The following is a 26,672-nucleotide window of genomic DNA, read 5'->3' as shown; positions in this document are numbered from 1 at the left end:
AGTGCCGTCAACTGGGGTAACTTGGGCTGTGTTTTTTATTTTGTTTTGTAAACAAAAGCGGGGTCATAAACGATGGCCAAAGTCACTCTGTCATTTGTGACCTTGTTTACGACCCTGGCGTTTATGACCTTGGCGTTTATGACCCTGGCTTTTACGACCCTGTTTTTGTTTGCAAGACTAAATCAAAAACAGGCCCAAGTCACCCCAGTTGATGGTAATTAATGTTTATGGTAATATCACCAATAAATGAAAAACAAGTAAAAATCACTCAAAATGTCATTTATTCTACCTCTACATCATCTACAATGAAAGAGGAGGACTTCAAAGTACTGTTAGTAATGGATGAGTACACTCTGCATGCTTCAAATATTTTAAAATGAAGTTTTATTGCAAGTGTACCGAGTAGCCTCGTTCCATGGGGCTACTCAGGACACTCTTTTTTTTTTTTTTGCTTCTGGCACCTTAGGAATGGCATATGGAATTTTTTTTACAATGCCATTTGATAGCCCTCGCAAAGAGCTATAAAATGAGTTTAAACTTGTTTATGAAATGTTTCATCATAAGAAGTTAGTAACTGTAATATACTGTTAGTAATAGATGAGTACAATACATGCTTCAAGTGTTTTAAATTAAGTTTAATTTCAAGTGTCCTGAATTACCCAGTTTCCAGGGGTAATTTGGGACACTCTCCATTTGGCACCTCCATCTGGCACCTTACATATAGCATGTGGAATTTTTCTGAGATTCCATATGATAGTCCTTGCAATGACCTTTAAAATGAGCCCAATTTGTTTATGAAATGAGATCCATGAAGCTAATATTTCCAAAGCAGTGGAATTGAAGGCCTCGGGACACTTCACAGTCACCGCCCTCCTCCTGCTCGTGCACCAGATTGCGACGGGATTTTAACTCTTGGCGCCCTCCAGCCGCACAGTCGCCACTGCAGTTGACCTCTTGGAAGCCTTCGACAGTGTTGACCACCCTCTCCTTCTGAGCACGATCACGGCCTCAGACCTACATCATAACCTGATCCAATGGCTGTGCTGCTACCTTAGAGGCAGGCAGGCATCGTGCCTCTACCTCAGAATGCAATCGCCTATCAGAGCTATTCACTTGCGAGTGCCTCAGGGCTTGGTCATCTCGTGGCCCTCTTTAGCCACTTCATCTCCAATATGCCAGTGCCAACTTAAAAGCCCTAGTGCTCCGATATCCCAGTGCCAACTCTTTAAAGCCCTAGTGCTCCAATATCCCAGTGCCAACTCTTAAAAGCCCTTACTGGTACCAACTGGGGCTTCTCCAAGGAGGACATTGTTGCCACCTACCAAACCATCGCGTGCCCAATCCTCAACTATGCAGCACCCATCTGGTACCCTGTTGCCTCATGCACAGCAATTGCCAGCCTGCAAACAATACAAAACAGTGCACTGAGGTTAGCCACTGGCTGCCTGAAAATGGCCCCTATTGCCCATCTTCACCAGGAGCCCGGCATCCTCCCATTGTCCACTCACCTGGACCTGGCTTTTGCCCAGTTCCTTGCCAGCACCCTCCAGCCCTCCCATACCTCATTCTGCATTGTCTCTGCTCCCCTTGGGGACCGCCCCATGAAAGCCTCCATTTAGTCAAGGTTTGGCCACCTAGTCACACCATTCTTGGCTAATGGTACCCTGCCCGCTGGTGCCTACGGAGAGGCCAAGCAGTCCCCTCCGCAGAGAGATGGCCTCCTGCATTGCGGTGACTGACGCCATAAACGCCGTCCTTGCAACCCCGCCACAGCCAATTGCATCAGTGGAGGCCACACTCCCTTGCTCCTACCACTTGGCACTATCCCAGCTCCGCACGGGATACAGCAGCTCCCTGGCATCCTACTCTGCTAGGATTGGACGCTCGTCTAGCTCCGCAGCCTCTGCCTGCGCGGAGTGCAGGGATCCCCTCCAGTCCATCCAGCACCTCTTTGCCTGCCCCTTCTTCCCCATGCTCCTCAGCGTCTCCTCACTGTGGGACAGCCCCATGGAGGTAGCGACATTCCTGGCCACCCTCCCTCCCTTCGCCCATCTTCCCCCTCTTCCAGTGCCTTCCCCCCCAGCCAATATCTGATACTCCCCTCCGGCGAGCGCGACAGATGCAATAAACAACAACAGCAACATTGAAGGCCTTAACATTTCTTAATAATTTACGAGTTGTTCTTCCAGAAACTGTTGGATCTGAGTGCTCTTATTGTTTTCTTTGCTGGTCCTATTTTGTGATTCATATTTTTAATGTAAAAATTGTTCTTGCATTGCAGGAAGAAGATAGGAAACCTGTCAAACGCATTGAGGATGACTCCATCAAATCTCAACCTCTCCCTTCTGACCAGGCTGTTAAGCATCTTTATAAAAGGTATTAACCACCAAGAATTGTCTTTATATCCAAAGTATTAGATAAAAAAATGTTTATCTGTAAATTCTAGCTTATAATTATTTGATATATTTCTGCTCATTTTAGAATTCTTTCCTTGTTTTAATGGAAGAAGTATGATTCTGTCACTGCAGATTAGACTATTTATGTTTGAATTTAAGTTATGCAATGCATATATTTTTATGCCCTTCCCTCCCCAATCAGCCTTCTCCTGGACTACAAAGACTTTGTAGATGGCTGGTGGATAAACAATGCTCTCCATTTATGGAGTGCTGAAAAGCTTGATAATGCTTCTGTTAAGCATTATTTCCGCAACTATCCTTCAGCTTCCATCGAGTGGACCTCATCTAATGAATGTGAGCAAATGTTTTTTTTTCTGTTGATATGTTAATCAACTTAATCTTACTATTATGGTTGTTAAATTTTTCATCTCTCCTTGAATCTAATAGTGGTACATAATGTACCACTGAAGGAAGTAAAATTAGTCTTAACTTCTAGTTGTGAACATTTATTTTTAGCTGTATTCATCATACATGATTGATCCCAACATTGAGGTCCAAAATACTTGACTAATGTTCTCTTCTTTCCAGGCAATATAACCTGGCTTGACAGGACCAGTGCTATTAGAGCCCTGCTTGGACTCTCATGTCCAATACAATATACTGAGCCTGCCGCGCCACATTTACCTCCTTCTCCTCCACGACCTCCTACTCGACGTCACAATATTACTAAGGTATTGATCATTTACACAGTTAATAGAAATTTATTTTCACATATTTCTTGAGGAAGAAAAAATATTTGTTAGAGTTTGCTAAACAAATAAAAAGGGTTTTTTCATGGAAGCTAACATTATATTCTAACGTTTCGGCTATCTACACTTTAGCCATCATCAGAGTAAATAAGATGATAATCTGGAAAGAATAGAAATTCAGATAAGAATACAGTAAACATCAGATCAGATTTTATCTGTACAAGTTGAGGAAATTTGACATCTCTTGGTATTTTACATTGATGAACGGATTATTTTGTCTAATAGCTATTGCCTCCGCTATTCTAAGGTCTAATACTTCAGAAAAAGAATGAATTACAGAGAAACAGTCAGATATGTTGTTGGGAACAGGGCTGTTATGGTCTTCAACAAAGTGCTTGTGGATACTGCTGCTACTATAACGGTGCTGTTTACTTCTTCGTTCCAAAGTACAAGTGGTGTATCCGAGATATGAGGCATTACAGCCACTCACCTGTACTGTACTGTATTCTTATCTGAATTTCTATTCTTTCCAGATTATCATCTTATTTACTCTGATGATGGCTAAAGTGTAGATAGCCGAAACGTTAGAATATATGGATTTTTATTTCAGAACTGCGATCGTGTCTTTTTTATCCAGAATCATTATTCGACGCCTAAGTGTAATTGAAAAGGAAGTTTTTAGAAAACTTGAAAAATTGTTGAAACTCTATATAAAAATAAAGTCCGATTTATTATTTCGGAAGCTAACATGTTTTATGTTTGTACTGTAATCAATATGTAAATTGAAACCTTTTTTCATTGTGAATTGTGGTTGTGTTTTATTTCTACCAATCTCTGTTCTTCATTATTCATGTGAAAATTCTCTCACTATCTAGATTCTAGACTACGATGAACTTTTTTGGCTACATGTTTTGTATAACATTTAGTTTAGTTGCAAAGTGAAACTAAGGAAACTAGAATTTTCTAAATGAGTGAATAACATTGAAATAATTTTTGTTACAATGAAGGAAGTAGGATTTTTTGGTCAGGCATTATTTTGTATGTGACAGTATTGAAGTCAAGTCTTTTTCTCTGTTATGCTTTCAGACAACAGTGAAGCTAACTCACAAGTTCCTTCCTATTAAGAACATTTTTACCTTTAATGCAATTTTATTGAATTCTTATTCCCATGAACTTTCTGTTGGATACTGTAATTAAAAACTCTTGCAGGATGGCTTGGATGACGCATCTCAAACAGACACTCTTCAATCAAAGAAAAAACTCAAGAAGAACAAAGCCAAGAAATCGGCCACTTCTGGTAGCTCCAACAGCAGCAGCAGCAGTTCTGATAGTGATAGCAGCAGCTCATCTAGTGACTCTTCTAGCAGTGACAGTGATTCATCAGATAGCGATTCCGACACCAGTAGTGACTCAGACTCAAGTAGCAGCACTGATTCTGATTCCTCTGACTCTGATAAAGTAAAGGCTAAAAAGATGAAGAAAACGGCAAAAGCAGCAAAAAAGAAGACTGAAGAAATGGAGGTGGATGACAGCAGTCACAGGGATTTGGCTTCCTCTGCCAAAGAGGATCCAGACTTGTCTGATGAGGTGGTTGCCCGTTGAATATTTTAACTAAAGATATGTTTATTGGTATGAGGTAAAATTGCTATCTACAATACCAGTGACTAAAAAGTACTACACTCTGTAATTCACCTATATATGTATAACTTAGCTAGCATATGTGCATCATTCTAATCTAAGTTCTTTTCCGAGACGTTGCAAAGCTATTTCTTCTGAAAATTGAACTATGTTATGAGTGCTAATCAAAATACCTATTCAGGTATCAGATGCTAATCAAAATACCTATTCAGACGGTGGGTGTGAGAGTGAGTGACATACCTGTCAGTGGTCCACTACCAAAGGGACGATGGCGGTTAGGTGTGCCTTGCCCCACAACAACTGCTATTTTGCTGCGCTTTGCTAACAAAGATGATCTTGAAAAGGCTCAACAAATGAGGTGGAGGATGCAGGATTCAGGTAAGCCCATTACGAGCTCCTAATATATTTCCAAATTTATGGCTTGAACAACTTTTGAAGCAAGAGTCTTTCTTTTTATCTTTTTAATTTACCAAACCGTTTCATATGCCCGAGTTTATTACAGTTTGAAGTTCCTCAAAGCTCATTTTTGTCTGTAAAATATTTTGTGTAAATACCTTTTGTTTATTTTTCAGGTCAAGATATGAAATCTACAGTAAGGGAATCACACGACTCTAGAGAGCCACACAAGAAGAGCAGACGAGGGGTACCCAGTGCAGTGGAAGCAGAGAGAGGTTTTGCAGCAAGTCCTGAGGAGAGGAGAATTAGACGTGTTAAGAGAAGCCACCATGCCGGAGTGAAAGCAAGATTATCAGGTACTGGTTGCTCGTGTTTTCTTGCTAGAGGTTGAGATTGAATGAAGAGTTGTTGAAAGTTATTTTTTGAGTACGTACTCCTCCTGATTAGTCTAAATTGTTATTGCATGTGACAAGTTTCAGCACAATGAGCATACTATTTTCTGGTTTCTTTATTTTGCTGGAAGAAATAGAATTTTTCAACAAAAAATACCTATTGTACTGAATCAGTCATTTTTATATTGGGATGGAATTATTATAATCATATATAATTCCCTCTGTCAGGTCCTAAGCTTGGCTTGCCTGTGATGCATCCACCTGGAACAGCGATGCCACTATACTTGCCACCTCGCCCTGAGGCTTACCTGCCGCCACTGCCCCCTGGCGTAGAGCGCACCTACAGGTGAAGTATAAATTACTGTAATTGCTATCAATGGTACCATTTGCACATAATTCCCGCTACAGTAACTGATTTTAATGTGTTTATCATGGCAGTTAATTGCTGCGTTGTCATCTCTTACAATGCCTTTCTATGCTCTATATTACTGCTGACTCGGATGATGTAGCAGCTGGAAAAATCTTATGTTATATTGTTGACGTATTATAGGAAAATACGTATTGCAGAATAAAATGAATGATTAATGTTAAAGCAAAACAAAGCAAACATTTTTCTTATTATAAAAAGGGTTATGCTTATCCATCGTGCAGAGATTTAGACGACCCTGTGGTGGAAGCTGTGGACAGTAAAGACCCTTGGGGTAGTCTGGCTCAAAATTGGGGCAAGAGAGAGACCGGGCCTTCGCTGGACTACCAGGCTCTGCTGAAGAGTCATAGGCACGGTGAGTCTGTGAATAATGTATGTATCAATCATAAGTGTGTGTGTCAATCACGAATGTATCAATCATTGGGTGTTTGTGTCAATAACGGGGGAGTGTTAATCCCGGGTGAGTGTGTTAATCCCGGGCGAGTGTGTCAATAACGTGCGAGTGTGTCAACCACGGGTGTGTGTCAATAACGGGTGAATGTGTCAATCACGGGTGTGTGTCAATAATGGGTGAATGTGTTAATCACGTGTGTGTGTGCGTGTTAATGACGAGTGTGTGTGCGTGTTAATGACGGGTGTGTCAATTACTGGCCTGAGTAATTTCATGATAGAGTTCATTGTAATCGGATTCAATTATATCATGATAAATTTATTTCTAATTAATAATTTTTTTATGAATTACGTAACCTTGCTTGTTTGTTCCGAGGCCGAAATTCGGTGAAAAAATCTTCTGCAATTATTATCTTTATTTCCAGCGCTTCAGGGAACTAAACGCAAACGAGATCCGGACGATGATTCCGGCTACGATGGAGCTCGTCATAATCCACGTAATTTGGGCCGGTCTCGACACGTGCCAACCGCCGCCAGACGCGCTGGCGACCATCGCTATGAAGACTCTGGAGGTGACGATCGTCACCGATCAGACGAAGATGATGATGGGTCGAGTCAAAGCGATGCTAGTGATGACGTTGTTGCGTGGAACGCCAAAATTAAGGTATATCTATCTCGGAGTCTTCTGGTACCATAGGCCTATTTCAGACTAAGGAACTGAGTTGTATAATGATCAAGGTTGCAATAAAGCTCCTGCTCATAAAGAATACACCGGTAGAATAATGCTGTTTCTATTGTGAAGGAGTCAAGTCTGTGAAATATTTTTGTTATTTTTTCTGTCGCGTATCTGAACGTTTGGATCCGTCGTCGTTTTACATTGTGTACATGTACATCACAATATGTACGTATAAGTCTCGAATTGGAATTCATTTCAGCTACCTCGGATGAAAATGTATGCTGATGTTGAAGAGAAAAGAAGGAAAGTTCACCCAAAACGACAAATGGAAGTTCGTGAGGATGCGCAGTGGGATCTACCGAAACGAGACGAAGGTCTTCCAAGAAAGCCAAAAGGAAGCATTTTCTCCAGACTTGGAGGAGGCGATGGCCTCGGGCGCCATGTTCCTCCTGAGAATTTTAGGTAGTTGTTTTAATTCATTTATTTGTCACGACGTAGTGTTGAAGTCTTGTTCCATTAAAGCAGTCTAATCAATTGTTAATCCAACTCTCAAAAAAATTTTAAATGTTCATATTCAAAATTAAAGATCATCTCTTGTTATGCCATTAACTTTTCAGAAAAAAACCGTAACCGAAGTATAACGCTTAATTGGATTAGTTGTCGTGACTCGTAATCAAATTTCTGCTGATTTTTTTCTAATGTGTCAAGTATTAATTCATTCGTTGATTTTCAAACTTATCCTCTCATTACAGAGAGCGAGAATTTGTGGCTCGTGGAGACTGGGCAGGAGAAGCTGAGCGGCCGAGCAAACGCTACCGAGCAGAGAACCACGAGCCGCGGGGTGCGGGTGGCATGCGCTCAGAAGTCAAGACTGTGCGCAGCATAAAGGCTAGGCTGGGTGGAGGTGTACGCCACTATTGAATACGAACTTTGGGTGATATTTTTCCCCTTGCAGGTGTGATCCGTTCTAACTCTCAGAAAAGGTTGTGCCTCGGCAAGATTATCATTTGAACGGTGTTGTCAAAGTGAGGAATTAGTGTTGCATTTTGTTACCTAACAAATTCGAGGAATCGTGTAATAACCTGGCGTTGCGGTTTGTCCCAGGAGAAAAATGTATTTATACGACTTTGTAAAATACAGTAATTAGTTCATGAACCTAACCCCTGAGTGTGTAAAACTTACAGCGGAGTGTAAGGCATTACTGTAGTGATGTGTCTAGCATGTCATGACCACTCATGGCTGACCAACTTTATTGGGTTACGTACCAATTGACTGCTGCGATTTCTCAAAGTGAGGCGTCAACCGAGAATTCGCTAGTTGGAAACAAATGGCTTTTTTTTTTTTTTGCTTTCTTGGAAACACATTCGTTTCTCTCGTTTGATCCTACGATTAAGTGCAACGCTCTCGTATTATCTTCGTCGAACCAGTGAAGTTATAATTAGATTTATTGCTGAACGTGTAGATTTATATACCGAATATCTTGAATTAACGAGTTTTATGTGCGATTTCGTGGGCGACCGTGAAGCTGTTCTTATGTGAGGCGGATCTACTTTTACCGAAATTTCTACTGAGATATGGCAATTCAACTCGTAAAAAAGATCCGATTTTTATCGTTTAATATTAGCAAATTACCTCTGACATGGCTATTACAATGTCAAAATCGATTCACCATATCGCACCATCAAAGAAATTTTCTTTTTATGTTTAGTAGCCTTGCAATGAGCGTTCGCAAGATTGGATTTCTTTTTGTATTCGTTCCACGACACTACCGTATTCTGCGAGCGAGGTGTGAAAATTTCTGCTGTTATATGCCTATATTGGGGGCGCATGCATCAATTTATTTTTATTCTCGACCGTATTGCATGTGGCGAGTGGTTATCGTTTGCAGGGCATTCTCACTTGTAGAAGAATTTGTATTGAAGTTACAGCGTATTTTAGGTCTTCGACACGAGCTTGCTCGAACTTGGGGGAACATTTGTCGGGGCTCTTTCGTATTTTTATTTCATCTATTCTGATCGAATTGGGTGCCATTACGGGTTATGATGTAAGTTGCTTTTTGCAATAGCTATGTTTTACCATCATTGTGACAGCACGATAGATAGAAGTTATCTTTCGAATTGTAGCCTAGTAGTATAACAATTCTGATAATTTTTTTCAAATTTAGTAAACTATTAGATACTTAAATGATTGGAAATTTCTACAACATGGCGCTTGATGTTCACGTTTGTAGTATTAAGGCATTCAAGTGAACACTGTTTGAAAGTGGGCTTGTTGTGGTTTAGTAAAATGTTCTTGCTGTGGCTATTTATAATTACGAAAAGCGAATTTATGGCGGAAGCCGCGGAACGATGATTATTAAGTTAATAATAATGTGGATTCACATTTGAAGTTATTATCCAAAGGAAATGGGTATCTCACGATATGCGTTTGAAATCTGAAAAAACATAACTCGGTACTTACTGCAGTTAGTGACAGAGAGCGCATTTTCTCGTCGACGAAAACTTGAGGTTACGGACGGACGGACGGACAGACAGACAGACGGACATGGCGTGCACAATAGTGCATTTTTTCCATAAGTGAGAAAATGTGCTATAAAGGCAAATTAAATACGTAACAATATTTTTGTTGGAAAAAGTTATGACTTATAAGTAGGCTAATCTAATTTCCAACTTGTGCTCAAAATTTGAAGAAAAATACTTGCTGTCCACCTTTGCCGTATGGAATCTTTTTCTGGCGCGAGAATATTACGCGAATGCTTGTGAACTCAAGGTTCATGGTTGATGGGGCTAAAATCATCGATCTGGTACAATACAATCACGTTGTTATAGAAAAAATTAATTTAAAAGCACTCAACAAGATCATGTCTCAGAAGATCCTGCACCAGTAACTATTTAGGATGGGACCACTTCCTTAGAAGTAGAATCTTATTAACGTAACGAGACAATACCCTTTGAATGAAACTCTCGTTCGTCATGTATGGAAAAGATACGAAAAAACAAGTTTATTCTCAATCATCACGAATGTATTATATCGAACCTAAATGCACGACATATTTATAAAGTGAAATATTCTACTAAAGACGTTCAAAAACAAGTGTAAACATTACATTGCACCAACTTCAGGAAAATTTGGCCTAATTTCTTAACATTCAACAACCGCGTGTGTTTATAGAAATTTAGAAACCGTCATTCTCCGGCAACAGCGGATTAACAGTAAGAAAGATCCAAGATTTTGTTTATGCAACTTCAAGTTTGTATCTGTCTCTTATACACATCTAGATGTGTATAAGAGACAGGCATAAAGGCTAGGCTGGGTGGAGGTGTACGCCACTATTGAATACGAACTTTGGGCGATATTTTTCCCCTTGCAGGTGTGATCNTGTTGAAGGCGTTGTAGGCTACGTGTGTTGCAGGAGTCTGTTGAAGGCGTTGTAGGCTACGTGTGTTGCAGGAGTCTGTTGAAGGCGTTGTAGGCGCTGTCGAGTTCGAAGATCAGCTGTCGCACCTCGCTTTCCGAGAGCGTCTGGTCAGCGGTCATGCTCTCCATTCTCACCACCCATTCTCCCACTTTCTCCCGACCTTCGAAGTCCTAGGATAAACAATTTAATTTTCGACATGAACAGGCAGGATATTAACAAAACCATATGATCGTGAAAATATGCACGCGACATACTATTCAATAGAAAAATATTTAGCACATCACATTTTTAAAAAACGCACCTTAAGCCCAGAGACAGGACAATGATTTTTGCTTGAATTAATTTAAACTACACAATGACCAGGGAACAAATGTATCAAGTCTATGAAGAATTCCCGTCATGAAGATATGCCACCTGCATAGATTGTTTTATGAAATATGTAGGCACCATTGTTCATGAAATAGCAAGCATTATAGTTCAGTTGGGACTTCAATTGAATACATTCTAATTACTCGTCAAGTAATCAAAGTCCGATTTACTCATTACCTGCACTTCTGATCATCATTCTTCACAGGATAGCAAAATAATTCAGTAATTTAATCATCTGTTTAATTTAACTCCCAAGTTTAATATGTTTCCCGGTTCAAACTAGAGTTATTTAGAGTAAAAATACTTTTTTTACAATTAAACGCCAGGTGCTGCATGCACCTGCAACTGTGGTCACATTATGCGTAGTTATACCACAAACAGCAACAAAGTTTTAACCAGGCGATCATAGTTCACTTATGGCTCTCTCGAAGTCTCGAAGGAAAATAAACACATCGGGTTGCACTAATTATTAGCAACAGTATTTATGCATTACTGATCAAATTGTGGGGTCTGCAGTACCGTACATTTATCGGGACGGCAGTACGTGCCGGAACAGCTCTATTGAGACAGTAGCCATATCTTAGAAGCGGACTCTGACCAACTTACCAGCAATGTGTGACGTCTCATAAAACCTTAACAGGAAACGGTGGCCAGAGACCTCATCATACGGGACATTTCATCACCATATCAAATCATCATTGTGAGATTTCATCATTATAGCCATTCACCATAAAAATTCATCATTGCATAAAGTGCATATTGCACACATACGTACACGTAGGTTAGGTTAGATTAGGTTAAATCGGTAAAGGACGAAATGATGAAATGTCCCAATGATGATAAACCGCATGAAACACTTCATAGGACGCTACAAGTGATTTTACAAAGACAGAGATAACCAAGTCTTAAAAGTCTCTTTTAAAATCTTGCATGACAGGAATTCTTGTAAGGTCTGGTCACGTACGGATGGAATGAGGGAGAGTCTGCCCATGCTCTCGTGCAGCTCCTTCAGGTCAGGCTGCAGGTCGTCGTTAGCATTGATACCAAGGCGCAGTTTGTCCATTGAAGTGATAAACAACTGGAAAGTAAACCATCAACATAGTACACCTCTTTGAAATGAAATTTTGTAAGGAAAAATTGGTAAGCCAAATTGCCAAAGCATTATGCCAATGAATATAATCAGCACACCGTTGAGTACATTTTTTCATGAACTTTAATTACCTTCCAAGAAAATTTAGACCAATAGGTTAAAATTTCGGGGAGTTTCATGACACTTTTGAACCTTTTTTATCAAAGGACTGATAATATATATCAATATATATATTAACAACACATTTCAACCTATTAGTCTCGATTCTATTGACTTCCAAGAAAATTGAGACTAATAGGTTAAAATTAAAAGCAGTTCCAATACAATTTAAACCAGTCAATCAGTAAAGTAATTAAATAAGAAAACTTTAGTAAACAAACCGAGACAATGTCAGCAATGCATTTGCTGGTGTTGCCTTTATCATCTTTGATGGTGATTGGTCGGTCCTCTTTGATGCGCTCTAGTGCGGCAGTGCAATTCATCTGAAATTATTAACAAGCCATGATGCTTTAATCGTAAATTTCAACCACTTTAGTGAGCGAGTTACAATAGATGGTTAGTCATTTCAAGTCATCTCCTTCCCCATACACCCACCATGGCCCCGAGGTTTGTGTTGGGGACCACATTATCATACCTCTGCCAAACATCATTTACCATCTGGTAGTTTCATACAAAGCATCACCGCCTATCATGTTCAAATATTATAATATGGGCACTTAAATTACGTTTTCAACTTAGCCCACAGAATTGGCACTCATATCAACGTTTTTCAAATGATGCAAGCAGCAATATATCCATCAAATTAAAGTGACTGGATGAAATTGAAATTAATTAAAGTTAGAAAGCTACCTTGCACATTAGAATGTTTACAATTCAATTGTTTAAATTTTTCAAAACATATTGACTGTATTTAATAGATTCTACAACTGCGATTCATTCTTTCAATGTGCTAAATTGTGAACAACACATAGAAATAAATATTTATAAAACTGTTCCAACTTTCTTTTTCTGGTTTCATATATATATATATAAATTTATGCATATTTCTATGTGTGCCTGCTACAGATTTAAGTAAACATTCCAGAATGTTCCATCAAACTAAATCCCTGAACATTTGAGGTGGAAAATGACTTAGATGATTGCACATAAAAAGTAAAGAATCTGATCTGTTTATGTTTTGCAGTTAACATAGCCTTGGTTAATCAAAGGCAGAGGAGCCATTTATAAATGTAACAGTATACTATCTACAAATACTTTCTCATTGTCACACCTTACCACACAAATAGAAAAATTTTAGCTTTTCTATGGTTCTAGAAACTAATATCCACCAAAAAAACAACTTTGAATCATGTTTAGATTTGACTTACTTTGTATTTTGAGACAAATGCTCCTATGTTTGGAAACTCGTCACCTTGCACCAGCTTGAAGGCAGCTTTGAACTGCACCAACAGCTTGCTGCACCATGCAGTGTACTCCTGTGGGGGCACCACATCCTGGAAAAAATGCAAAAGAAAAGTAAACTCATGCCCTTAAATTAAAAAACAGTAAACACAAAAAATATGAAGTAACGTTACATCTTTTTTGAAGAGAAGGAAGGAAAAAACATTTTTCCTAGAGCAATTTTAAGCCACTTATAGGCATATAGGCAAACATGATACTACATGTGCACACTTGCCTCAATCAAAATTGATATTTTGAATTTCATTTACTAGCCATTCATGCTCTCTAGAGCAGCAGCAGTGGAGACCAAACCAAAATGATGCCTTCAGCTGATATTGCATGTGCAGTTTCTCAATACTCACTTTTATGTACATTTTCTCTAGATTTTGCAGGGTGTTGACCACAGCATAAAGCTCAGCTTGGTTGTCATTCCTAAAAAAAGAGAAATAAAAAAATGTGTAACTCAAAATAGCAATCACGCAATTTGCAAGTTGAATTCTCCACATATGCTTCAAATATAATTCATCAACTAATGGCAGCCTGGCAATTAAATTTATTCACATAAATTGAATATGCAAGTCAAATGCAAGCATCATTTAACTCAAGTTTTAAGGATTCTAGCCTGCACAACCACTTAACCCAACAACTGCCCTTACTACACAACTTAACCCCACAACTGCCCTTACTACACAACTTAACCCAACAACTGCTCTGCCTATACAACTTATCCCCACAACTGGCCTGCCTATACAACTTAACCTCACAACTGCCCTGCCTACACAACTTAACCCTACAACTGCTCTGCCTACACAACTTATCCCCATCCCCACAACTGCCCTGCCAACACAACTTATTCCTACAACTTCCCTGCCTTCAAAACAACTAAACCCAAAACTGCAGTTCATTCCCACTGCTCTGCCTACACAATAACTTAACCCCACAAGCCCACAACTCCCCACACAACAACTATCCCAGTGGATACAGTTCAGAGTACCAGGATTGGAGCAGAGAGGTGCAGGTTTGATCTCAGCTCTGTGCGCCAGTTTCTGGACAAATTTTGCAAGGAGGCTGGGCAGTTAAGCACAACAGAATTATAGCAGTGAGTTGTATGTTCAAGATCACAACAAGCAGTGAATGTTCTGTAATGTTAAGAATCAGCAATAGGCCAACAGCCTAAGTAATAAAGGCTGAAACTGCTATATAAACCACTAACTTCACATCTGACCTGCCTACACAACTGCCCTACCTACACAACAATGTAACTTGACCCCATGACTAAAAGATGCCTAACATATTAATTATGAATCTTTCATTGGTAGAAAGAAAAACAATAGTTTCTTTTCCTCCAGCTACAGTTTAAATTCATTGATTCAAGATTCAAAGGAATTTTAATGTTCATCAAACACAAGAAATCAAATTTAATAAGGTACCTACCAATACTGAATTTTATTTGTTAAAAGAACTTTTCATTGGTAAAAAATCATCACTTATTGTTCAAGTTGTATACCAGCATCTTTAATAAAGGAGGAACTTTAACCAATGTACAGCATCTTTACATGGCATGAAGTATCAATGAAAATGAAAAAACAGCACTTTATTCTGTACTTATGCAAAAGTCTCATTAACATATTTCAATTTCTTAACAAGTAAGGTTATAAAAATGTTTCATGACAGCCAGGGTCTGGCTATCAATGATTGATGTTTATCTTTGTTACATCCAAGATATATTCTATGTTCATACAGCATATTTAATAACATATATCAAACTTTATATATTGAACTCCAGGCAAATGATGTGGAAACAATAGTGATTATGAGTTGATTTTGTTGAAACAATGTTTATTCAATATTATATTAACATGTTGACTCCGATTGCTTAATCTTGTACTATTATTTTATTCTTTTTATGTTTTTAAACAGGATTGCCAGATGGTAATTTTTTCCGGAAAAATTCCATGATTTAGTTTTTCTCAATTGCATTGGCTGGCTAAAATTTCTGATAGGGGTACTTCCTAATTAAATTTTAAATACTGTAAAAATAAAATAAATTAGATTTATACAGCAGAAACTACAAATAAACTAGTATATATTGAGTTATCGGCCTTTTGGGGCCTTTTTAGCGCATTTTCTCATTTATGGAAAAAATGCACTATTGTGCTTGCCATGTCCATCTGTCTGTCTATCCGTCCGTCAGTCAGTGACCTCAAGTTTTTGTCGACGAGAAAATGCGCTCTCTGTCACTCACTGCTGTGAATACTGAGTTATATTCTTTATTCTGGGACTTGGCTGTATTTTAGGCAAACTGAATTATGTACCACTACGTCCTGGAGAAATACATTTTGTGGTACCATACGCTTGTGTACCACTACGGAGTCAATGTGTTAATGTCAGATGCCTGGTAGGTAGATGCTTGACTTACTTTTCTCTTTCTCGGGCATTAGAATATAGCTTGACCTCTTCATAGAGTTCAGGTTGGCTATGATCTGGAACATAGAAATTATTCAAGACAATTTTCATTATAACTCAAAATCATACATCAATCAAATGAACAATCAGAAATAAAAATTGTTGGTTGACTATTGCATCTTCTTCTGCCACAAGACAGAATATTAATTCAAAATACCTTTGAAGAAAATGAATAAATTTTTAAACCTTCTTCTAAAATGATACTGTACTTGTTAATAATATCTACCTGAACTCCTGAAGTCCGTAACAAAGAACTCCTGAGTCCTGAAGTCCTGGTGATATGCTAGCAGCTAGAATTTAATTTGAAATGCCACAACTCAATCTAGCTCCAAATCCGACAAGTGTCAGATTCATTGCTTAGACTGCGGGCTCAAAATATTGTCGTTATTATTTGAAATTTAATGCCACAACTACTTTAGATTCCAAGACTGACTACCAATAAAATTTTTCAAGGACAGTTTTAGACAAGTTACCAGCGTTACCTTATTTGTCAAGATCTTCTAGATATATAATTCAATGCTGGTGCAACCAAATTTACCAAAGAGCTATTTATATATTTCACTTTTTTACTAACTACTATTATTTAAGTAGCCAGTAGTGGCCCAGTACTGAAATAAACAGTTTAATTTTTCTAATCTTGTACCTAGAAAAATGAATCATAGTTGACTATGCCACAAAGAATTTCAAGCATGACCTGATGACCATAGCCCTTTTTTACTTTTTTATAAAAAATTTGATAAACATTACCAAAAATCAAAATATATTTTTGATAAAGTGAAATAATTTTCATTGTAGCCACAACCATAAATAACATACAAGTTCCCACTAAGCACTAAGCAGCTCTTGCAAGTTACACTTAACTTGTTTTTTGTCAATTAATCTTATAAAAACCATATGATTCCAACATTCCATTTCTTCATAGGTTATCATTTCTTGCTTCCAGAACTATAATTAATTTAGTGATTTCAATTACCAGTCACCACATAATAATTAAGACTAAGCACTAGTGCACTACCTAACTAGCCACTAAGAAGCTTATATGCTAGTACTAGAAAAGGTTGACTGAGTTTAGATAACAAAATTGATTATTTCATATGAAGGCTGGCAACTAAAGTGCAGTGGAAAACTGGCAGTGTTAGTGACAATGTGGCTGCGTGGCTGCCGTGGCATGATGGCATCAATGATCAATGGTAAGTTATTGGTAACAACTAACAATGAACATTGAACATTACACATTCAATTTTCTTTTAAAATTGACCAAAAATTTTTAATTTTTCCAATAGTTTTGAAAAAAAGTAGGACTAGAAAATTTTAAGCCTATCTATGCTCAACTCAGTCAATGATTCTGTGAATTTATGTTGAATGTTTAGGTTCAATTTTGTAGGTACCTAGCCTACCACAAATCAGGCGGTCCAATTTCAGATTATTTAGACTCAACTAATACAAACCTGAAGGAGATGTCAACCCAGCAAACATCTTTTTTGGATATATTTGCAGCTAATAATTCGATATTAAAAAAATTATTATATTAAAACGAGTCTTTTGCGTAATTTTTCTTCCGAAAAAGAAGCCTTTCTTTATCTGGAACAATCTTGGCTCTATTGTCAAGGCTCGAGGCTAAACAAAAAAACAACTAGTACCGTAAACAGAGAGTAACTTTCCTTCGTTCAAATCAAGTTCGTATCATTAGACTTATCCTATTCATTGTGATAGAAGCACCGAGACTCTAGCTTTATCTCTATACTCGTTTAAAATTTCAACAATTTCTACTGAACTTTTTTTTCATCTAAATTGGTAACTGATTGATAGCGGAGTGATGTTCCTCAACGTTCCGCTGCGACGGATAATATTACTTCATTTAAAGTATAACGTTAAGTTGCCCTTATAAAGACCCTAACATCATAATTTCACCGCAATGGCTCAGAATTTTTGTTTACACTTTTTTAATTTATAGTAAATATCTTAGCCCGTTGGGTCTGAAGATTTAGGGCTTGGTGATACTAAATAGTCATTCAGTATTCAGGCCTTTATATCGGTTATCTGCCACGCATCACATATTCGTTTATTTTGATAGATGGAGAGGAAAGTGAGGTAATGTAGGATCAGAGACTAGAGAAAAGGGAAAGTTCGTGTTAAGGGTTAGACGAAAGACAGGAGGGAAATAAAGTTTACGGAAGAAGGTATTGGAGCTATTATTGCCGTTTCTCGTTGTTGGCAGTGTACTTTTTGAAACTTGTATAAATATTGGGAGCTCTTAGGACATTAATATTTTTTTATTGCTATTGTTACTATGTTATTTTTATTACTTCTTTCTTTGCACCCCTTCAGCTTCCGTTTTCACTAGCCTGACCCTCTCCCTCATTTACGAAATATCGCTTTCCGCTCTCAGTCATGGAAACAGTCAATCCTGCTAACAGACCCACCATCGTTACAATCCAACTCATCTCCCGTTCTTTCATACATCACGCATCACCCTAACCTTCAAAATCACTGTTATTATTTCCAGTTTTCCCTTCTCATATGCTTGAAACTCCATCATCAGTTCATGGTTCATCCATGTATCAGGTGTTCCACAGTGTTCAGATCGCGCGGACACTTTTTCGGCCGGTCTCAAGTGTCATTGAGGCTAAAATAGCTCCTAAACAATCAAACTTTGCATAAGCGTCCAATAGGACCTAACGGCTATGATTAGGTCGTGACAATTTTTTTTCGATTTCGCCTTAGTTTTCGAGTTAAACCAATACCAGGGACCACTGCTATAAACTAAAAAAATGCTGTGTAACACACACATGCGACAACGTTTCTTCTCGCTTCCAGTCACCGACATGTGTAATAGCCTCCCTGATAGCATCGTTGACGCTCCGAGTAAGAACGCCTGCAAGAACGGACTAGACGAAGCTATGCACGAGCATATGTTTAGTCGTAAAATGCATAGCACTCTTACGGACTAGGAAATTAAGGCTTGTTTTTCAATACCTTCTCTACTTCCTAAACTGAACTATTCTAAATTACATCGACGTCAAATACGTTCTACTGAGATCGCTCAAACGTTTACTCGGATTACTATGTTACCGTTCAAATTTAAGCTTTGATTTAGAAAAAATGCTCAATTGCTGGTGTTTCTATGTATCTTGGTCGGAAGCTCATCATAATCGATTGTCAAAACGTACCACAATGTCAGGAACAAAAACGATGGCGACTTCGTTTCGTTTCAATGGATTTCAAATCGCGATCTTAGATTGAAAGTGCTTGATTCAAGTAAACTTAAATCAGGAAATTAACCCTCTACCGTCGTATGTCACTCTGCGGGAACATAACTTTCAACTTGAATTATACGTAACCTATTGAGTGTAGCAACCGGAGGACGTTTGTACGCTACATAGTACATCTTCAAGTTGTCGTGCGTGGCGGCAAGTGCCGCCGGCAACCATCAGCGCAAGTCAGTTGGCGCTCACTAGAACATATCCTTTTTGAAAAGTAGGCTTGCGACAATATTGCTCCGGTTACTCATGCCAGGCGGTAGAGGGTTAAGCTACAATTAGCATCACCATATGCGAGACCGCTACATCAACATACTGACGAGCAGTCAGAGCGCAATCATCAGTTGAGACGGCGACATTTATGAAATTTTGACCAAGAGAGGAAAATAAAATAACAAATGTTATACATTCAATTTCTCTATTGATCTATAATCACTCACAAAAATCTGAAAATAAACTTATGAGCCAACATGAAAAAGTAACCTCCATACGTAAGTACGGTAGTCTAGAGACCGCGTTAGCAGTGACCAGTCTTAGTCTAGATTTTTTTTTTATTTTCTTTCTTATAGATGGGCATGTCTAACACACACGGTAATGATAAAAAATATATTGAAACACTATATGTTGAATATTGAAATACATATATGATACGTTCTACAGATAGAAGCAGAGATGTTCCGACGAGGTATTATACTCACAATATGCAGACATTTCAAAGGTACCATTTCCAAGAAGAAGCAGCAACGAGCCAGCTCTAAGAACTCTAAAGGAGTGGAAAAGTGAAACTATCTCTCACAGAATAAATACACGTATCAGATTATAGGTTTTTTTTGGTAACTCTGGTCGAATATTATGAGAATATCCCGTCTTAGCGCTGTGCGATATAAAAGAAACCTGCTTGGCTGGAGTAGAACTGGAAGCAATCTGCCTGAAATAGCTTAACGTTCACGCAAAACATTCCTACGCTACAAATATGATAGGATAAATAGAATCATAATATCTCTATGAGTAATGAACAACGAGAATAGTTTAAAATAATCTGACATAGAAGTATAACGGATGAAACAATAGAGATTGGATCATAAAATGGCTGCGTTTGAGTTCATTGATACTAAGACGGACGCAATCATGTAGACGACATGGACTCCCTCCTGTTCTATTAGGTACCCCAAACGAGCGTAGGTGCTGATTTGCAATTGCAATACTGCAGTAATTAGTCGAGAACAAAGTGATTTTTAGACCACTATTAAATAGAAAAATTTTCGGTTTCATTAATTCCTGAGCAGCAAAAGGTGTTAGACGAAACATGTTTAGAAACGTAATACCCGTTTTACGGTGGCTGTAAGATGGAGAAAGATTAAAATAAAATCCTTCACAGCTACAAGAGGAATTTAACGTTTTAACATCAGCCGTCCAACAAAATGTGGAAAGCAGGCAGAAAACACAAACCAAAACAAAGTATTCATATGCGTAGCAAAGAAAGATGCAATTACTTAGCCACTTTCACTACATACAATCTCTACATAATAATTATTAGTTAGGATATATATCTATAAAATTACAAAATAAAACAATTATCATTGATGACAATTCAGTATTGTTAGCAGCAACAGCTATCGTGGAAAAACATCAAGCAAAATGACTGAGCGATCGCCTTATCATCCATTACGAATAAGGCATCGCAGCTGGCCGAGAATAGGAATGGAAGGGAGGTCTCAACAGCCTCGCCCGGGATAGTTGAAAACTACACATGTACAAGGTCCAAGGAAGTGGCACCTAACAGATGAGAACGTCACAAATACCAGAGATGCATTTAGGATGTCTTGTAAGAGAGTACAAGCTCATATAGACAAGCAAAGCTTCTACGTTCCAAATTTAGCTCGAGCAAACCTGATCAATTTTGAACACTGTTAAGGATGACGTCTAAGAGGAAGTAATTACCGACGTTCACTCAGAGAATACACAGAAGAACAATTTTTAAAGGCAAATGTGGCGTGCATAAAAGGGATTACTCACGTCAACTGATTTTCAATTTTCAATTCATAATGAAGAAACCCACAATCGTGATCACCTAAAACTATCCTAAAAATTTAGAGGAAAACACAACAGATTTGGATACAAGATTTAGAAAATCCTCATGTCGATGAAACCAAGCAAATTTTCCGTTTTCTTGCTAAACGTTAAATTCATCAAAATAAAATTCCTCTCAAATGTACAACACAGGAATCTTAGTTAAACCGAGATACAAGTATTCATTTGTCATGATAACATAAAAGAGAAAGAACAATCCGTAATTTAACATGAGATCGATTTAATGCTTGTTCAGGTGGTGAAAGCTCCCCTCACTCTACAGTAAGTCTATGTTAGAACAAAATTCCGCACAAATAATGGACACGTTTGACGCTCGATCATTGTGGCAGTGATACATAAGAATGCTGAAAGCACGATAACTCAGCCTTATGAGCATCGTTACTTAATCGCTGCGTTAATTATTAACGACTAATGCATGATAGGCAATTGTTTACCACATACAGAGCAAATTTATCATTGGACAGAAAGTTGTAGTCTCTAATCACTATTATTTCGAAGATTGTACGGGCATAGATGAGTAATAATCAGGATAACACACTTCAATAAACAAAGAGAAATAATCTCAGCAGCTGCATTACTCCCTACGTCTTGTTGAGCATGGCTATTATGATACGCAGATACGTTTATTGAACAGCCTGGTACTGCATTCGTAAAATTTATGAAACTCTCAATAATTCGTACTGTAAAAATACACGAGCACCGATGAGTAAAGCTAAGCATTACAAGATCAATATGAGAACAATTAAAGTTTATTAATTAAACACTTTGTCACGCACTCTTCATCGATAGCAAAAATATACAATTTTGTAGAGGTAAAATTTGTATAATTTATGAAGCGGTTGGTTTTAGCAATTTTCTATCGACTTGATATAGGTATTTGATGTTCGAAGTAAACTTGAAACTCGTGGGAAATGGTTTAGAAAGTTTTGAGAAAGTTTTTGTTGGTGCAAGTTTAAAACTTCGAATTTTCGAATGTAATTCAAAATCAGGAAAACCACAACCATAAAATTATCGCCGCAATATTTTGTAAAGGCGTAAGTTCAAGGAAAAAAACATCTATTGCAAACAAGGCAATATGTCAATAGAAGATCATCGCCAAGCGCGGAATATTTTATCATTTGTCGCTTAAAAATGACAAGCATTCGGGAGAAAATAATCTTGACAACAGCAAAAACCATATCAACAAAAATTTATGAACTTTGCATATTCAATATCATATATACCTAATTTAGTTTCAATAATATATAATAATAATATACTTCTTTATATAATTGTAATACGACATTGTGACTATAACCGATGAAGATGAAAGAGATGCTTTGATCAAATGTAGAGAACCTGGAACGAACTCTTTGCTCTTCGGAAAAGACATTCATGGTTGCAATAATGAACAGCAAGCCATAAACGTTATTAAAATACTTGCAATGATACAAATTAAACATTCTCTATAAGGTCGAATGAAAATATCATGCATACGTGTGCACGAAAGCCGCCAAGCTCCCTACACCACATGCAAACGACACAGATGAGGTTGACCAGACTGGGAGGTACAAATCGATTCTAGAGCTGTTTGTTGCTCACCCCGGCCTTCCACTTCAGCGTCGCAATAAGAATGCCTCTTGACACCACGTTACATGCGATAATTGTGGTTGTTATTGAAATATACTCAACTCGATGGAAATTATACACTTGACAGGACTACAGTTCATTTGAAACGCAGCCGGAGTGTTCCGTAAACAAATTCGAAGTCGCTTCTTTGTCTCATGTTTGAATGTTCGATTTCAGAAACACAGACATCCTATGATTCTGACGGAACAGAATTCAGTTGGTTAATTAAACAGAGACGACGTTCAAACGAGTCCCATTTCTCGAGTTCAGTTTGGATTGTTGGAGTAAAGTTCATCTCTATTGCTCGCACAACAAAATTTCCACTTTTCTTGGTAAATTGCAATTACTGGGATTCTAAAAAAAAACTTTGAACCAGTGATAGGAGTTCCGACAGCACATTTATTGCGCGACTTCAAGCTGCAGCATTGCCGCGACGCAGAGGCATATAGAAGGCCGAGGTGGCAACATGCAGCGTTGTCCACGGCGAACATGATATAAACGCTATAGAAAAATATATATATTCGTCAAATTTAAAATTAGCCTCAACTCGGAGATAAAAATAAACAATTCAAGAAACACGAACGAGAGCTAAAGATTTTTTTTATTTTTTTTATGTTATTGTACAATTTTATGTCGACTTTATTCAGAAATTTAGCATGCTTCGTTATAAGCTAGGCAGTAATTGAATATATCATTTAAAGACGTATACAATAAAAATAGAGAACAGGGCTACAACAAGATACACTTATTTAATGCTAAGGGATAGGAAAGTAAGTCACGCGGCATGCAAAAAAATCTCTTATCCAAACAAATACCAACTACGACACACCTTACCTTGGATTGTACCAGATTTCACTCTCACTTCTTACAGTCTATACGTGAGAGTAGAGCTTTGATCGATATCGCAGTGTTTCCATTCGAAATATTCAAAATGGACTTTCTTAATTCAATTACGGAATTTTGGACCTCATCATCTTCAATCTAAAGTCCTCGTACAGATTTTGAACGTATCATTTTTTTTTTATTGTAAACAGGACAACGCTAGCCACGTTTAGAGATAGGCAAATAACTGTTCAGCTCCAAGACACTCATTTCATCATTTGATCTTTCTTTCAAATAATCAAGTTGGTCAAATCTTGCGCTGTAAGGACAATAAATAGCTTGTTAATTCATTCAACGCAGTGCTGGCGAAGCTAATTTCAAATACCGAATGGGCTAGTCCATCAAGTGTTACAATTTTTTAATTCAGTTCCGCATAAGGAATCTTAGGGAGGCCAACAACAGGCAAAGGGAGGAAAAATCGGAAGTAAAACATGCAATAAATAATAGTTGGCATCCGGTAATATTGAGCAAATTAATTATCAAACCTAGAGTGGTGGAGCACGCAACCAAACAAATATCTTGCACTAGTTATCAACACGGCGATCCGGTAAATTAAATATACGTTAGCACTGGCGAACGAAATACGAACCGTCGTCAGATTCGTGCATGGGAGTACCAATGATGCCTCCAACTATGTATAAATGTTATTAAAGGAACAATATGGAGACCGACTGCACTACGTGAACACAATTGTTATAATCGCACGATGCCTGTAAGGCGATTAACTATGGGCACAAAGTGAGACTAAAAAGGATCTGGAAGCGAGGCAGTTGCTCCACCACTCTTTCCCTCGAACCATGTACACGCTGTGAGCAACGCTGGAGTGCGTTCACTCAAGCATGAACGTTCTTTTACAATCACACGGTTTATCTTTATACTATACACTTGTAGCAAAATAAACTTTACGTATATAAAACCCATGCATCGAGGCCATGTATGAACTCGTTTTACAATGCAGCTCAACTGCTCTGCGTGATTGCTTAAGATGGAGAGCCGCTATGAACCGACTAAACACGCTACTTTTATTGCTTCATTATCGAAAGAATTGTAGTACAATAGGAATAGCAATATTGAGTAAAGTGTAGCACAAATGTAGAGAAAAGAGATAGAGAGATAGAACTCGACTACTCACTCGAATAGCTGGAACTTTAAAATATGTTATCGCCTAAACTATACGATTACAGAATGCCCTATAGAAATATATTAATCGATTAAGGTTAGTCATACTTAATGCCCGAGCAGTCGAACAAGAAATTCTCCAACAAGATCCAGACTTGAGAAGAACTCGATTATGAGCTGGCCACCTCAGAATTGCGAATTGGAATTATTAATTATTATGCCATAAGTTAACATCTTTAGAAAGCAAAGGCAGGACTCTCAAATACTGAACTCTGACTAGGCAGTTGATTTAATTAATGATGAATTATTTTGACTTCTCTCAAATCGGCTTCTCATTTGGGAACAAAGATACACTCAATCGAGAGTTGCGGGAACATTCCTACTATACTCGAATTTATACGCCACACAATTATACCACTGAAGCATTATCCATCATACAAGACATGTAAAGTTAAATGGACAAAAGTATATCAGCATGCCTAGAAAAAGACTTTATTGAGAGGTGTTAAGAAGTTGTCTTTCTAGTCGAAATGTTTAGAAAGTCAAAGCTTAGCTGAATTCTTCCGATACAAGAAGCCCGAGTATTAATTAACCAAAAATATGCCTAGAACGCTAAGAGAAAATGTCGGCATTAATGGCAACTTCGTCTTTCTAGGACAAGTATGTAATGCCCTGCGCCTACAGTGACAGTAACAATTTCATCACGGTTCTTGAATGAAAAGATTTGTAGGCCAATTTCTAGAGTCCAGTATGAGTGGTTGGAGCAAAGTTCATCTCTACAACTATCACTGAAAAAATAAAACTTGTCATGAAAATAACTTCTATTAAAGTAGGTCTATGCAAAATAAGAAGCCAGATTCCGTAGGAATTAAGCTAAAGAGATCCTAGAGTGAGTTATCGCTAGTTAGCTCTTAAGGATACCATTCAAGAACATGCACTACTTTACTTTAGATTTTCAAAAATAAAGGCGCAACATACAGTTTACTATTTAAGTTAATGTAGAAAAGTACAAAAAATAAAATCAGTAGTGTGCATAGGTACGTGACTAACTTTTCACCACTTGCGACTGAGAACCAGACACGTGCACGGGCGTTTAGCCATCAACCTTGCGCTTTGTTCAGAGCTTATAATGCAGATGCGCGGTCAGTCGCTGCTTTCTCCATGCAGATCTTAGTCAAACGCAACAAAAATCAAACTGATCCGACGCGACTACCGCACCTAAATATAACAACTCCTTCGGGAACTTAATGCCACGATAACTACGATTGGCCTGGTTTGTCTAGCCAAAGCTCAGTCCAAGCAAGATTTGTGCGTTTCCGTTCAGAGGAGCACATACAAACACTTCCGAGTCTAGTAACTTCTCTAGAAACTTCAGCTACAAGACGCTTTGAATAGGTCAAGTCCTCTATAAAAACCTGACCGATAGTACAACATTCCTATGTTCCGTCACTGGAACACAGAAAACCATTACTTCTATAAGGTATACACCTAACGACCAACTAGTCCTGAACTAATGAGTAAAGTTGAACAGTCAAGAGAGTAAGAGAAAAAAAGTATAGTTTCGAAAGCTACGAGTGATCACGTACTTCGTGATCATGTCCAGCTAACAGCCCTCAATCGCACCTTTGGAAGACTGTTGAACCAGCTAGGCTATTGCTCAAAGAAACTACAATGATCGCTTCCAAGTGCACAATTAAACTAACCTCCTCGGAGAATCCTCGTGTAATAAGTGCATAGATTAAAAGTTCGCAAATTTAGGCTGCAACTAAAAAGCGCATTTCAAGCCGAGAATGTCGAATCCTTCCTATTCCTTAGAACATTCTTTAGAATCGTTATCGCATACATAGCGATTAGATTCCCGTCTT

At 38.1% G+C, this 26,672-nt stretch overlaps 2 protein-coding genes across 2 annotated transcripts; one reads left to right on the top strand and one right to left on the bottom strand.

Moving 5' to 3' along the window:
- Positions 1 to 2,279: 2,279 nt before the first annotated feature.
- Positions 2,280 to 9,446, top strand: LOC108666585. Its single transcript, XM_018153493.2, has 11 exons — positions 2,280 to 2,376; positions 2,599 to 2,750; positions 2,985 to 3,127; positions 4,355 to 4,732; positions 4,996 to 5,161; positions 5,356 to 5,535; positions 5,800 to 5,917; positions 6,223 to 6,353; positions 6,814 to 7,052; positions 7,324 to 7,526; positions 7,817 to 9,446. The coding sequence occupies exons 4-11, from the start codon at positions 4,619 to 4,621 to the stop codon at positions 7,983 to 7,985; spliced, it is 1,320 nt and encodes a 439-aa protein (XP_018008982.2). The 5' UTR covers positions 2,280 to 2,376; positions 2,599 to 2,750; positions 2,985 to 3,127; positions 4,355 to 4,618; the 3' UTR covers positions 7,986 to 9,446.
- A 998-nt stretch (positions 9,447 to 10,444) lies between these two features.
- LOC108666587 (vacuolar protein sorting-associated protein 28 homolog) lies at positions 10,445 to 17,688 on the bottom strand. The gene is made up of 7 exons (XM_018153495.2): positions 17,296 to 17,688; positions 15,801 to 15,864; positions 13,744 to 13,813; positions 13,309 to 13,434; positions 12,322 to 12,423; positions 11,816 to 11,929; positions 10,445 to 10,652 (listed from the first exon to the last, which is right to left on the bottom strand). The coding sequence occupies exons 1-7, from the start codon at positions 17,321 to 17,323 to the stop codon at positions 10,500 to 10,502; spliced, it is 657 nt and encodes a 218-aa protein (XP_018008984.1). The 5' UTR covers positions 17,324 to 17,688; the 3' UTR covers positions 10,445 to 10,499.
- Between the last annotated feature and the right edge of the window lie 8,984 nt (positions 17,689 to 26,672).

Source organism: Hyalella azteca, unplaced genomic scaffold (assembly GCF_000764305.2).
Source record: "Hyalella azteca isolate HAZT.00-mixed unplaced genomic scaffold, Hazt_2.0.2 contig2910, whole genome shotgun sequence".
Taxonomy (NCBI): Eukaryota; Metazoa; Arthropoda; class Malacostraca; order Amphipoda; family Hyalellidae; genus Hyalella; species Hyalella azteca.
The sequence above is the reverse complement of the archived record's forward strand: the minus strand, read 5'-3'. Positions and strand labels throughout refer to the sequence as shown.